The sequence below is a fragment of the Oncorhynchus kisutch genome, linkage group LG17, assembly GCF_002021735.2.
Source record: "Oncorhynchus kisutch isolate 150728-3 linkage group LG17, Okis_V2, whole genome shotgun sequence".
NCBI classification, from domain to species: Eukaryota; Metazoa; Chordata; class Actinopteri; order Salmoniformes; family Salmonidae; genus Oncorhynchus; species Oncorhynchus kisutch.
The window spans coordinates 61,339,276-61,351,617 of NC_034190.2; the positions used below are offsets into that span (position 1 = coordinate 61,339,276).

At 40.9% G+C, this 12,342-nt stretch overlaps 1 protein-coding gene across 1 annotated transcript in view; it reads right to left on the reverse strand.

Moving 5' to 3' along the window:
* Positions 1-280: 280 nt before the first annotated feature.
* ctnnbip1 (catenin, beta interacting protein 1) overlaps positions 281-12,342 on the reverse strand; it is a 29,179-nt gene continuing 17,117 nt past the window's right edge. The window contains exon 4 of the mRNA XM_020506423.2: positions 281-2,388. Within this exon, the coding sequence (XP_020362012.1) occupies positions 2,330-2,388 (59 nt within the window). The 3' untranslated portion in view covers positions 281-2,329. The remainder of the gene's footprint in view (positions 2,389-12,342) is intronic.

Below are 12,342 nucleotides of genomic sequence, written 5' to 3' on the forward strand. Positions count from 1 at the left end.
TTTTTAAGTGTCCCTTTCTCACTCTGGGGTGTAGTCACCCCTAGGTACAGATCTAGGATCAGCTTCACCTCCCCCAATCCTAATCATAAACATCAGTGGGAAAATTCGAAACACCTAAGATTAGTGTCTAGGGACAACCTACTCCCACTTTCTCATCACCGAAAGGAAATAGGTCAATCTTCTGCCTAATTTCATAGACTGAAAGGTTGATATGTGGGCAGAGCGCTACTAAAGGCAGTGTTCACAAAACAATGTCTGCAATGATGAGATGAAATAAGTCTTTGTTTTTAAAAATTCCTTTAATGGTTCAATTGGTATAGGATTTGGAAGCATTTAGTCAGCAGCCATACAGCAAGAACCAACTAATCGATGTCAACAGAGAAATACAAAGGCAACACAAAATAACTCAAACGACAACTAGGCAAAGACAGGTCATCACATTGAAAGATACACAGCTCTAGTCATACTTAACAGCATGCTGAAAAATCTGATTTGTATAATTTTTTAACAGAGGAAATCACACACATGCACGCACTCAAACACACAAAGATTAAAAATGAAGGCTGTTGGTCAACTATGACAGGTATAGTATATAAGATACCTTTGCATTGTTGTCTTTAAGATGAAAGCAAAACAATGCACAGAGAAATTAGGTTCAAGAAAGTTAAAACAAGAGTAAACATTAAAAGGACAAACTTTTGTCATAGGCAGATACTGTAACTATTTGTTGGCAATGTATGTAGCCATGATCGCTGAGCAAATTTGATCCTGAAATTATTGCCAACAGGATAACATGGATGACATTTTTTTTGTTTTTTTTAAATAGCTGACTATTTTTCTGAAATGTTTTTTAAAGAGCTAGTAGCGTCCATAAACTTTGAGAATGTACAAGCAATGGTCATTGTGGCACGGCTTTCAAGACCCTCCCAGATCTACTTAAAATGTACACTGTTAACCACAAGGCAGGCATGCTTGGTTTCAAAACATCAAGTAACAATTGTTTAAGTTAAGCGAGTTAACAAAAAGGTACTTCCACACATTAAATATAGAGTATGTTACAAAAAATAAAAAAATAAAAGTCGGATTGAAAAAAAACTACAAATATTCAATTGAATGGAAAGATTCCAGTTGCAATCAACGAACACAGAAAACGGATCGTTTTTTTTTTTACAGCACGTCAATTGCTGAAGGGTATGAGGAGGCAGTAAAACACTGTAGTTTCTTTTGCGAGTATTCACCATGTTTCTAGTAGCTCCATGGATGTGGTTCGAGTTGATATAATTATATTAGTGTGAGTCAAGAGTAAGCTTTGTCCAATCTAAAGAGTGACAATATTATGCTATTGGATTCTTTTGATAAGATTAGGCATTTCGATCCGTGTAGACTTTCTTCTAATGATGATTTTTTTCCCTAAACAATAGTTTGGAAGAAAGTCAATTCTATCAATAATAAATTAGAACTACACTATGTCCCTCGTCAGGCAACTTTTAAAAATCATGTTACATTTATTTTACAGATAAAAAAAAATAAAATAATAATTGGCACAATCAATTCATTATTATTTTATTTTCCCTCTAATATCTGTACAATAAAAAAAAGTTATATAATTTCACAATAACCCCAAGACCTTGTTTGCTTGGGGAAAGGCCATCTGCACCTATGTGAACTGTGTGTGTTTGTGCTAGTGTCATTGATTCTAATGTCCCAAATGGGAAGCCAAGTTGACATCTCAACAGCCTATTGTTCAAATCAACAATAAGCAGGAAGAAGTACAATTGGTTTGAAAGAATATGAAAACCATTAAACACGTTTTTAACCTTTCCACCTACAGGGACCCTGTGTACAGTTAAAAAATATATATAATTCAACCAAAGAAAGTAATGAATTATTTTCCCGCAAGGTCATTAGTTAAAACACTCACGCTTCTCTTTCATTTGATGGAAAAATTATGTCCTTGGTCAGTTCTACCATTGAGTAGAGCAGATACGAAAACAACACTGCCCGATAAAAAAATAAAATAATAAAAAGAGACAAAAAGACAAGGTTTGCATTCACACAACTTGTAAGTGTTTTCATCGACTTGCTCGACACCAAGGCCCTAACCCATGGTAATGCATACCTACTGTGGCTGAGGCAATGGTGTATCCGTTTGAATGGGAAGGAGGCTGGTTGAAAGGGAGGGGGAGAGCGAAAGGTAACCAACACCCAGTGCTCCTTCCCACCCTCCTTCCATCCATCACAGGTGCCCATCCTCTCCCCAGAAACTCAACAGTGTTGTGTCGGTCGGTGGAGTTTGGGTTGCCGTAGACGATGGGGGAGTGCCCCAGGGTCACTGCCGCCGGTCTTCGGTTTCTTGTCTTGAAAAAGCCATCACCACATCCTCCGCACCTGGTGACCCAGATCCACAAACAGAGGTCAGTAGATATCAACAACAAAACTCCATCTCGATATTCCTTCCACCTACACAAGTCCTATTATATATGTGAATAAAACATTTAGTAATCATAAGCATGAGTAACATAACTGAATCTACATTATATTTCAATAAATTCTGTATTTAGGGGGAATTTCTTGAAATCTTTGCTTGTATGAATGAATTAATAGTATGCCTATTCTCATTGTTTACTTTCTGACTTTGAGCTCATGTTGGGTGTGCCATTGACTTAATTGACGTCATCATGACTGAGTGTGGTGAGGTTAAATATGGTGAATCACCAAAGCGACAGCACACACTACACTATATACCCGTGCCACAAGACTTCCACATCGCACATGGAATAGGAAAGTCTCTCGACATCACTTGGTTTAGGGATAGGTAAATGCATCTAGCTATTCCAAACTACTGCCATGTTCCCTACAGTCCAGAGGCACAGTCTCCTCAATCACACAACTCAAAATCAAGGTCTCCCTAGGAGTACCCAGCTGCAGACATAATCCAGTCCTGTGTCCTGCCCTGATAAGCAATACATCGGAGGCCTTAAACGACCCTTCCACCCACAACTCTATTCCAACCCAAACTGCAGGAGGCATGGAATACCTGTGGAGAGCTAATGCTAGAGTACAGCTGGCGTAGCCAATCTCACTAAGCCATGAGATATCATTGCGAAGAAAGAAAAGCAATGCTGTGCTACAGTATATAGGTACCAAAAGGCAGACAAATGCAGTGATCACTGGTGTACATTGGGAGGTCTGGCTTGTCTTCCCTTTGTATTCTATTTACTTCTATCATGTTGAGGGTTAATCAATACCAATCCCAGATGACAAATTCTGCCGTGCCAAAGTTAACAAAAGAGAACATGCCAGGGTGTGGAGTTGGGAGAAAACGACAGAAAACCAAACTCTACACCAAAACCTCAGTGAGCACCTTCAGACTGCCCTGCCCATTTTCCGAAGTTAGAGAAACATTTTTGAGTTGAAGCATGATCTGATTGTAGCATATTCTGTAACCTTTAGCTATTCAAAAATAGACTTTGCTTACATTAGTAACTTTCATCATATTTGCATTTATTTCAAATTTTTATTTTATTTTTATTTTACCTTTATTTTACTAGGCAAGTCAGTTAAGAACAAATTCTTATTTTCAATGACGGCCTAGGAACAGTGGGTTAACTGCCTGTTCAGGGGCAGAACGACAGATTTGTACCTTGTCAGCTCAGGGATTCGAACTTGCAACCTTTCAGTTACTAGTCCAACGCTCTAACCACTAGGCTACCCCGACACCCCGGAGGCCTTAAACAGGTTTAACTTTCCTAGATTTATGCTGAATAGGTTTGATGGTAACAAAATGAATATTGCCCAGTCATACTTGAATGCCAACATCAGAGGAGGCAGAGCTTGTATTTGCCAGTAAATGCTGGTCTTGTTTCAAGTTTTACCAAACCGATTTGTCAAGCGCTATCAGAATGCCAATATCACTTTTGAAAGTGGAGAGGTGCACTCGTAACAGAGGTTTCTTTTTTCACAACTTTACTATAAAAAGTATCATTGCTTGTTAGATTTCATTATTACAGGGGGAAATGAAAGTAGGTCACACAGACTGCGTCCATATCTATTTGGCTCATAGGGTGGACCCTTTTCAGAAGATCGTGCGCAGACACAACCAGGCGTAGACTCGGTGTTCAGTTTGGTTGTTTCTAAAGAGGAGATAATTAAGATGTTTCTATGGTGCTCTTGGGTCGGCATAATCTAAATAAGTGAGAAGGATCTGGGGAAGGATCTTTTTATTTTTGGACTTGCTCTTCCTTTCAGTTTCCCAGTCCCCTATAGACCTCATCCAATGAGGATGTGGCAAAGAACAGCCCTATGCTACAAAATGGCCCTGCCAGGGAAGGAGAACGAGACGCGGCACATCAGAAGAAATAAATTGCACAAATCCTGACTGAATTTGAATGTGGCACACGTTTTGACAAATTTTATAAAAAAAATATTGAACTGATATGCTTTTACACTTCACATGAAATGGACTTGGCCCATAAAATGGTCAAATTCAATTGACAAATAAAATGTTAAAAAGCTCATAAAAATGGCATACACAGTAATCATACAAGGATCAAATAAATGCAACAATACAATAAACATTATAAAGGTGCAGGGAGAAGACAACAGAGAAGGTCATATTTAAGTGTTATTATTCTTATTCTTATTTTAAAAATACATTACGGGGAGGGAAAAGGCCCTGCCAGGCACACCCAATCAGAATGATAATACATCTATTTGTCATAAAATACCTGATTTTATTTGTTGGCTTTATGTAGGCTATTTTTACATAGTTGTTACTTTTAGATTTGTATTATTTTAAATGTAGATTTCTGTAGTTTACATTAACCAGATGACAATTATTTTGCGATACGAAGACTATGAAACTGTTCTATAAAAATATGCAAATCATACCTGGCATGCAAATCGGTAGAAATGGTATGATAGATTAACACTCGACATGAAAAAGGTTGCCGGCCCCTGGTTTAGCGTATTACCGGCATCTACAAAGGGAAGCGGGAGGTGGTGGTTCGGGAAGAAGTTTTTTTCCTTCTGGCCATCTTGATCTGGCTCCCTTTTGAGTCATTAGTGTATCGTAATTATTTAATCAAATAGTGTGCTTAAAGCATCAGACAAGCTCAGTGCACATAGTTGATTTGATTAAAACACATAGGGTACTATATGTCTATATTGAAAAATGCTGGATTTTAAAATTTAGATCAATCAATTGGTAAAAAGAACAGACCACTCTTGGTCAACCAATAGTCTTTTGTTGTCAGGGACAGCCCTAGTAAAATTTCAGGGAATAAGCTTAAAATTGCAACATTCCCTGACATGGCAAAATGTGTAGAATTGCAGGAAATGTGTTTTGAAACAGCTACATTGTCACTGCGGCCAACAGGAGGGCCTCAAATACTTGGTCAGTGACCGCACCATTGGCCACGCCTCCGCTTCGCCCATCACCTAAGCCCCATTTTGATAAAGAAAAATCCCTGATCTTGTGGTTGCATAAGGGAGCTTGCTCTTGCGTAACGGGCAGCTCAGACTGAGCATGTGTCTAGCACAAAGACTCGAGCAGGCAGACCAGCAGAAAGGCTCAGAATAAACCGACAGAGATACAGGGCCGACGGCCATTAGAGTGGAATACACCACTGGACTACTGATGAACTGAAGCAAGAGGGGATCTGCCTCATAGGAGCCCTCTGTTTCACAGTCATAATGTGTGGGCCACACCCTGTTGCACAGTCAACACACACGCTCCCTTGCAGTGTCACACAAGCGCTAGCCGACAGGATAGAAACGTCAGGCCCTCTGAGCCATTGCCTAGCAACAGAGTCAAATCAGATTGCATCACTGCCCGGCAGGCTGTTACCGCCTATGAGCAAACAGCTGCTGGCTAATATTTGCTCCAATCCTGCTCTCTCCCTCATTGATCCCCCACCTCAGCCTGTTCTCCCTCCTCCTCTCTCACTGATCCCCCACCTCAGCCTGTTCTCCCTCCTCCACCTCAGCCTGTTCTCCCTCCTCCACCTCAGCCTGTTCTCCCTCCCCCACCTCAGCCTGTTCTCCCTCCTCCTTTACTGATCCCCCACCTCAGCCTGTTCTCTCCTCCCCTCTCACTGATCCCCCACATCAGCCTGTTCTCTCTCACTGATGCCCCACATCAGCCTGTTCTCTCTCACTGATCCCCCACATCAGCCTGTTCGCTCTCCTCCTCTCTCACTGATCCCCCACCTCAGCCTTTTCTCTCTAAGATCACCATGCGCAATGCCAAGTGTCGGCTGGAGTGGTGTAAAGCTCGCCACCTCGAGTGAAGAATCCCGCTTCACCACCTGGCAGTCCGATGGAAAAATCCGGGTTTGGCAGATGCCAGGAGAACACTACCTGCAGGGATGCATAGTGCCAAATGTAAAGTTTGGTGGAGGAGGAATAATGGTCTGGGGCTGTTTTTCATGGTTTGGGCTAGTCCCCTTAGTTCCAGTGAAGGCAAATCTAAACACGACAACATACAATGACATTCTAGATGACTCTGTGCTTCCAACTTTGTGGCAACAGTTTGGGGAAAGGCCTTTCCTGTTTCAGCATGACAATGCGTACACAAAGCGAGGTCCATACAGAAATGGTTTGTCGAGATCGATGTGATGTGAAAGAACTTGACTGGTCTGCAAAGAGCCCTGACCTCAACCCCATCAAACACCTTTGGGATGAATTGGAACACCGACTGCGAGCCAGGCCTAATCGCCCAACATCAGTGCCCAACCTCCGTACTCCATATTAATGTCCATGATTTTGGAATGAGATGTTTAACAAGCAGGTTACTAGGTTACTACAGCTCAGAGCAAGAATAAATAAAAACATCATTTTTAACCAAATGTACAAACGTAATATCGATTGAAGTCAGAGCTCTTAATAACCTGGTGTGACTAGGGGGCAATATTTTCATTTTTGAAGAAAAAAAAACGTTCCCGTAGTAAACGGGATATTTTGTCAGGACAAGATGCTAGAATATGCATATAATTGACAGCTTAGGATAGAAAACACTCAAAAGTTTCCAAAACTGTAAAAATATTGTCTGTGAGTATAACAGAACTGATGTTGCAGGCGAAAGCCTGAGAAAAATCCAATCCGGAAGTGCCCCATGTTTTGGAAGCGATGCGTTCCAATGAGTCCCTATTGAGCAGTGAATGGGCTATCAACCAGATTACTCTTTCTCCGTATTCCCGAAGGTGTCTACAGCATTGTGACATGGTTTTACGCATTTATGTTGAAGAATACCCGTAAGCGACAACATTGAGCAAGTGGTCACCTGATGCTGCCAGAGAGATTCTCGCATAGAATACAGAGGTAGCCATTACTCCAATCGGTCCTACTGAAAAACGAATTGTCCCGATGGATATATTATCGAATAGATATTTGAAAAACACCTTGAGGATTGATTATAAACAACGTTTGTCATGTTTCTGTTGATATTATGGAGCTAATTTGGAATATTTTTCGCCGTTTTCGTGACTGCAATTTCCGGGCGATTTCTCAGCCAAACGTGAAGAACAAACTGCGCTATTTCGCCTACAAAAATAATATTTTTGGAAAAAAGGAACATTTGCTATCTAACTGGGAGTCTCCTGAGTGAAAACATCCGAAGCTCAAAGTTAAACGATTTAAATTTGATTGCTTTTCTGATTTCCGTGACCAAGTTACCTGCTGCTAGCTGGACAAAATGCTATGCTAGGCTATCGATAAACTTACACAAATGCTTGTCTAGCTTTGGCTGACAAAAGGCTAAGCTAGGTCTCAATATATTTCATTTGTGATTTTCATGAATAGGAATATTTTCTAGGGATATTTATGTCCGTTGCGTTATGCTAATTAGTGTCAGGCGATGATTACGCTCCCACATGCGGGATGGGGAGTCACTAGAGGTTTTAAGAAACATATTGCAGTTAGAGTGCAGTATGCTGCAATTACTGTGTCCAAAATACCAGTCGACTGCAGTTACTGCATTTCTACTGCTGGTTCTAAACTGAAATATTTGTGTAAGGGAGATGGTGCAATGTTTCAGTTGATGTCTTGCTGGTCAGAGTGACAGACAGGGCTGACACCCAGGTCTCCTATGCACCACCAGACTATTTAGTTGGTGCTTATATTTGTCCTATTTTACACAAGTGTGTATTAATAAGCATGTGTGAATTGGAAATGGTTTTTTTCGAACTAGCTACCTTTGTTACTGGCCCAATGCTCTAACCGCTAGGCTACCTCCCACCCTTATGTATATAGCATGTGAGGAGTGTGGCATGTGAGGAGCCGAAATCAAAACCGACCAGTCCTGTCCCCACTAAGCAAAGAAATAACTACCTCCTTGCAAATGAAAAGACAAAATGAGCAACACTTTGCCATAGAAACCTTTGTGTACAGTTCTGGGTCTTGGTTGCTCTTCTTGAAGCGGACATTTTGTACAAGTATGACGGAAGAGCTTTGCCAAAAAATGTGCAACATGCCTTTGTGACACAAATATTCTACATGGCGTACTGCGCCTTTTTAGATATTGGACCCATTTGTTTAGGCCTTCACTAACACATTGACTAATTACATGGTTTCTTCATATTTACAAAATATTAAAAAGCCATTTATTCATCTACACATATGACTTGTTCAAATATCCTCATGCACTAAAAGGAGAAACATTTTAATATGCGGTCTACGTGTCTGAAACAATAGAGTTTCACTCTCTGGACAAGCACACCCCATGTTAGCCCACTAAGCTCAAGCATTAGCTGAAGGAGTTTCCAGGTCTCAAGCAAGTGTTACTCATCACGCCAGCGTGGTTCACCAAACCACCTTGTTACATGAGGTCGCAGACAGGCTGACCAAATCATGACTGTGTTAGTAGTGCAGAGAGATAACAATCTGTGCAGGCCGAGAGGATAAAGACATGGAATCCCCCGCAGAAACTCCAGTGGGGTTAAGAGGCGTTGAGATAGAGGCTTGCATGTGGTCAGTAGGTAATACACCACACCCATGGTAGCCATTTTCTCATAGCATGCAATAAGGCCCGAGAAGGTATGGTACATGGCCAACATACCACAGCTAAGGGCTGTTCTTATGCAGCGCGGAGTGCCTGGATACAGCCCTTAGCCGTGGTATGTTGGCCATATACCACAAACCCCCGAGGTGCCTTATTGCTATTATAAACTGGTTACCAACGTAATTAGAGCAGTAAAAATATTTTTTTGTCATACTCGTGGTATACGGTATGATATACCACGGCTGTCAGCTAATCAGCATTCAGGGCTTGAACCACCCAGTCTATAATGTCTCATATACCACAGCTTCCAGCCAATCAGCATCCAGGACCCAAACTACCCAGTTTATAATAGAGTATAAAGTTGTTATTTATTGCAATATTGAAATGGGGCAACTCCTTGCGGTAATTTACTTCCCCCAGGCTGGCTATTTTGTGTCAGAATGCTCACCATAACTTGGAGATTTCTGCTTGCTTCTACATCTGCATTGCTTGCTGTTTGGGGTTTTAGGCTGGGTTTCTGTACAGCACTTTGAGATATCAGCTGATGTAAGAAGGGCTTTATAAATACATTTGATTTGATGGAGACTAGATTTATTGCAATATTGAGGAATCTCCCTTTGTATCATTAAGGGTAGTCATTTGGTGGTGGCTCACAATAAGTGAAAATCCTAAATTTTTATGTCTGAATACCAGCAAAAAGGTGCGATGTGTCCACACTCAAAAAAATGTTGCATAAAGCTCAATTCCTAAGTTGAGAACAAATTCTTATTTTCAATGACGGGCTAGGAACAAAACCTATCTAATAAGAATTAAGAATGCTCCTTTCCTGTCTAAAAGTATTTTCAGCCTTTTGTGTCAAATGACCGTGAATCTGGCTCCAAATTAATGTTACTTTCTAGGTTAACAGTCATGTTTATTCAAGATAAATATGCAAAATGAAGGGAGTGTCCAGCAGCAGGGTCCTTTAAGCCCTTGGGCCTGATTTAATGCGTTAGCCCTTAAAGCTTTGACTCAGGACAAAATAACTACATATACACAGCACACAGTCTTCATCCACCAGCTTCCGCTCCGAGACAGAATATCATCAGTGTTTCATCTGAAAAATTTCACAGCATCAGGAGCAACATTCCTCATGCTAGATTAAAATAGCATAACATCCTATTTTGCATATATGCTAATCTGCCAATTAAAACCACCTGAAATGCAAATTCATTGACCCAGTCGCTAAAAGAAACATGACTAGCAGCATATGCACCAGTTCCCTCTTACCTCTGACAGTGCATGCTCTGAAATAAATGTGATGATTTATAATCAAGATCTCTCTGTGTTTAGGCAATATTTCCAAACCGAGCATGACAAAGAGTGAAAAGCATTACGATGCCCGAGACACTCACAAATGCATTCCAGTGCACTTGTCTAGAAAATTCTCACATATAAGCTTGCTTGATGCACATCAAAGGATGAGGGGACAGAGAGAGAGAGAGAGAGAGAGAGAGAGAGAGAGAGAGAGAGAGAGGGAAAGAGAGAGCGAGAAAGAGCAAGGGGGGAGCATAGACTATCAGGCAAACAGAGGCCTCACTCTATGACAGAGTCCTATTCTGCTGCCGCTGGCATCCATTCACAAACAGTTCACTGTTGCCTGTTCAAAACTTGCTTTCCTTTATGCCGTTCTCATTAACGCCAGCAGCAGAACCATTTCAGTCTTTGGGAGAAACACTTAAGAACTGCACGACACCAATCTCACAGTCCATATGCTGAATCTGGAATCTGTAGTTGTATAAAAACCGAATAGTGCATCTTGTTCATGATCCAACTACTTGGGGTGGTAAGATGAAGACCAGTCGTCAATATAAAAATCACACAATATCCAAACAGAAAAAGTGTTTCATGGTGAACACAAAGCTTCACTTTATACATAAAGCAGTCTACAGGCTCTCTCTTTGTAAAGAAGGACCAAGGAGGAACATTTTCCTACCAATACCCCTTTGTATCACCAAACCCACAATAGCAAACTACAGCACTAAATGCTAATAATTCACAAAATGTTTTGATGCTAATTTGCCTCATAAAAGGTCTACATTACGTCCTCTGGAGTCTAACTGTACTTTCCGAGCTCTCTTTGGATCAATAAATCCATGACTGACATATGACACCGTCACTGCAGGACAGTCCTAGACTCACCTCTGAGAGTTCATACCAAACCCCCTGCAGTCAGCAGGATTCAGCACCAAGGACCTCATCCCCTTTCAGCTTTTAGTAGCTGGGCAGGCGGATTCGGTTTCACTATGCAGTCAGAAAGACACCTTTGGCTCTTTGGATGAAGTCCACCTGACCTCAACAAGTAATCTAGTTGTATGTAGTCCTATGCAGTTTTACATTAGCTCAGTGTTACAGAGAAATCTAGGATAATGGATTATCCATCATTCTTATGGTAACCTAGTAAGTACTGTAGCTATATAGGCCTCATTCTTATGGTAACCTAGTAAGTACTGTAGCTATATAGGCCTCATTCTTATGGTAACCTAGTAAGTACTGTAGCTATATAGGCCTCATTCTTATCGTAACCTAGTAAGTACTGTAGCTATTTAGGCCTACATGAGGTGGGATGAAATGAAGATAGCTACAAGATGTACCGTATATATAAAATGGCACTCGTCCACCAAACCAAGCATGCCAAGAAAGAATATTTGAAGTCATATGTTTAATTTTTTTGCCAAAAATGATATAGCTATCCCTCCTTAACCTGTACAAAACCTCTACACCATTAATGTACGAGGACATTCTCTGCTACTCATCTACCAAAGTAATAATGGGTCCCAGTGGGGCTTTGGCCTGAACTATAACTGGGTGGTGAGGCAGACAGAAACAACCTCCCTCTTGGAGATGCTGTCACATATAGCCCATCTCTGTATTGTACTCTATTGGTAAGTAGGTCAACAGCATGGTAGGACAGTTATGACATAGCAGAACCTTCACAAAGCATCAGCAGTGCTGGAGGAAAATAGCTTTTACAAAGTGCAACCATCTACTAGTTAAAGGAATAGTTCACCCAAAGTACATGTTGGTTTCCTTACCCTGGCTCTCCTAGGTATTGATAGCAACAAGATTTTCCCTTTTGAGGAATGATTGGGTGCTTAATTACATTTGTCCATACAACTCTGGACTTCCTTCTTAAAATGATATATTGGAGCCACCACACATGAAAGCAGCCTTGTAGCACTGTAGCATTTATCTAGTGTGATCTTTGGGCTCTGGGGGATATTCGTTAAAAGTGATTAAGCCACTATTCTTAGTTGTTATCGCCGCTCTTCCTAATCCCAGTCCTTAAAACAACTCCTAAATTA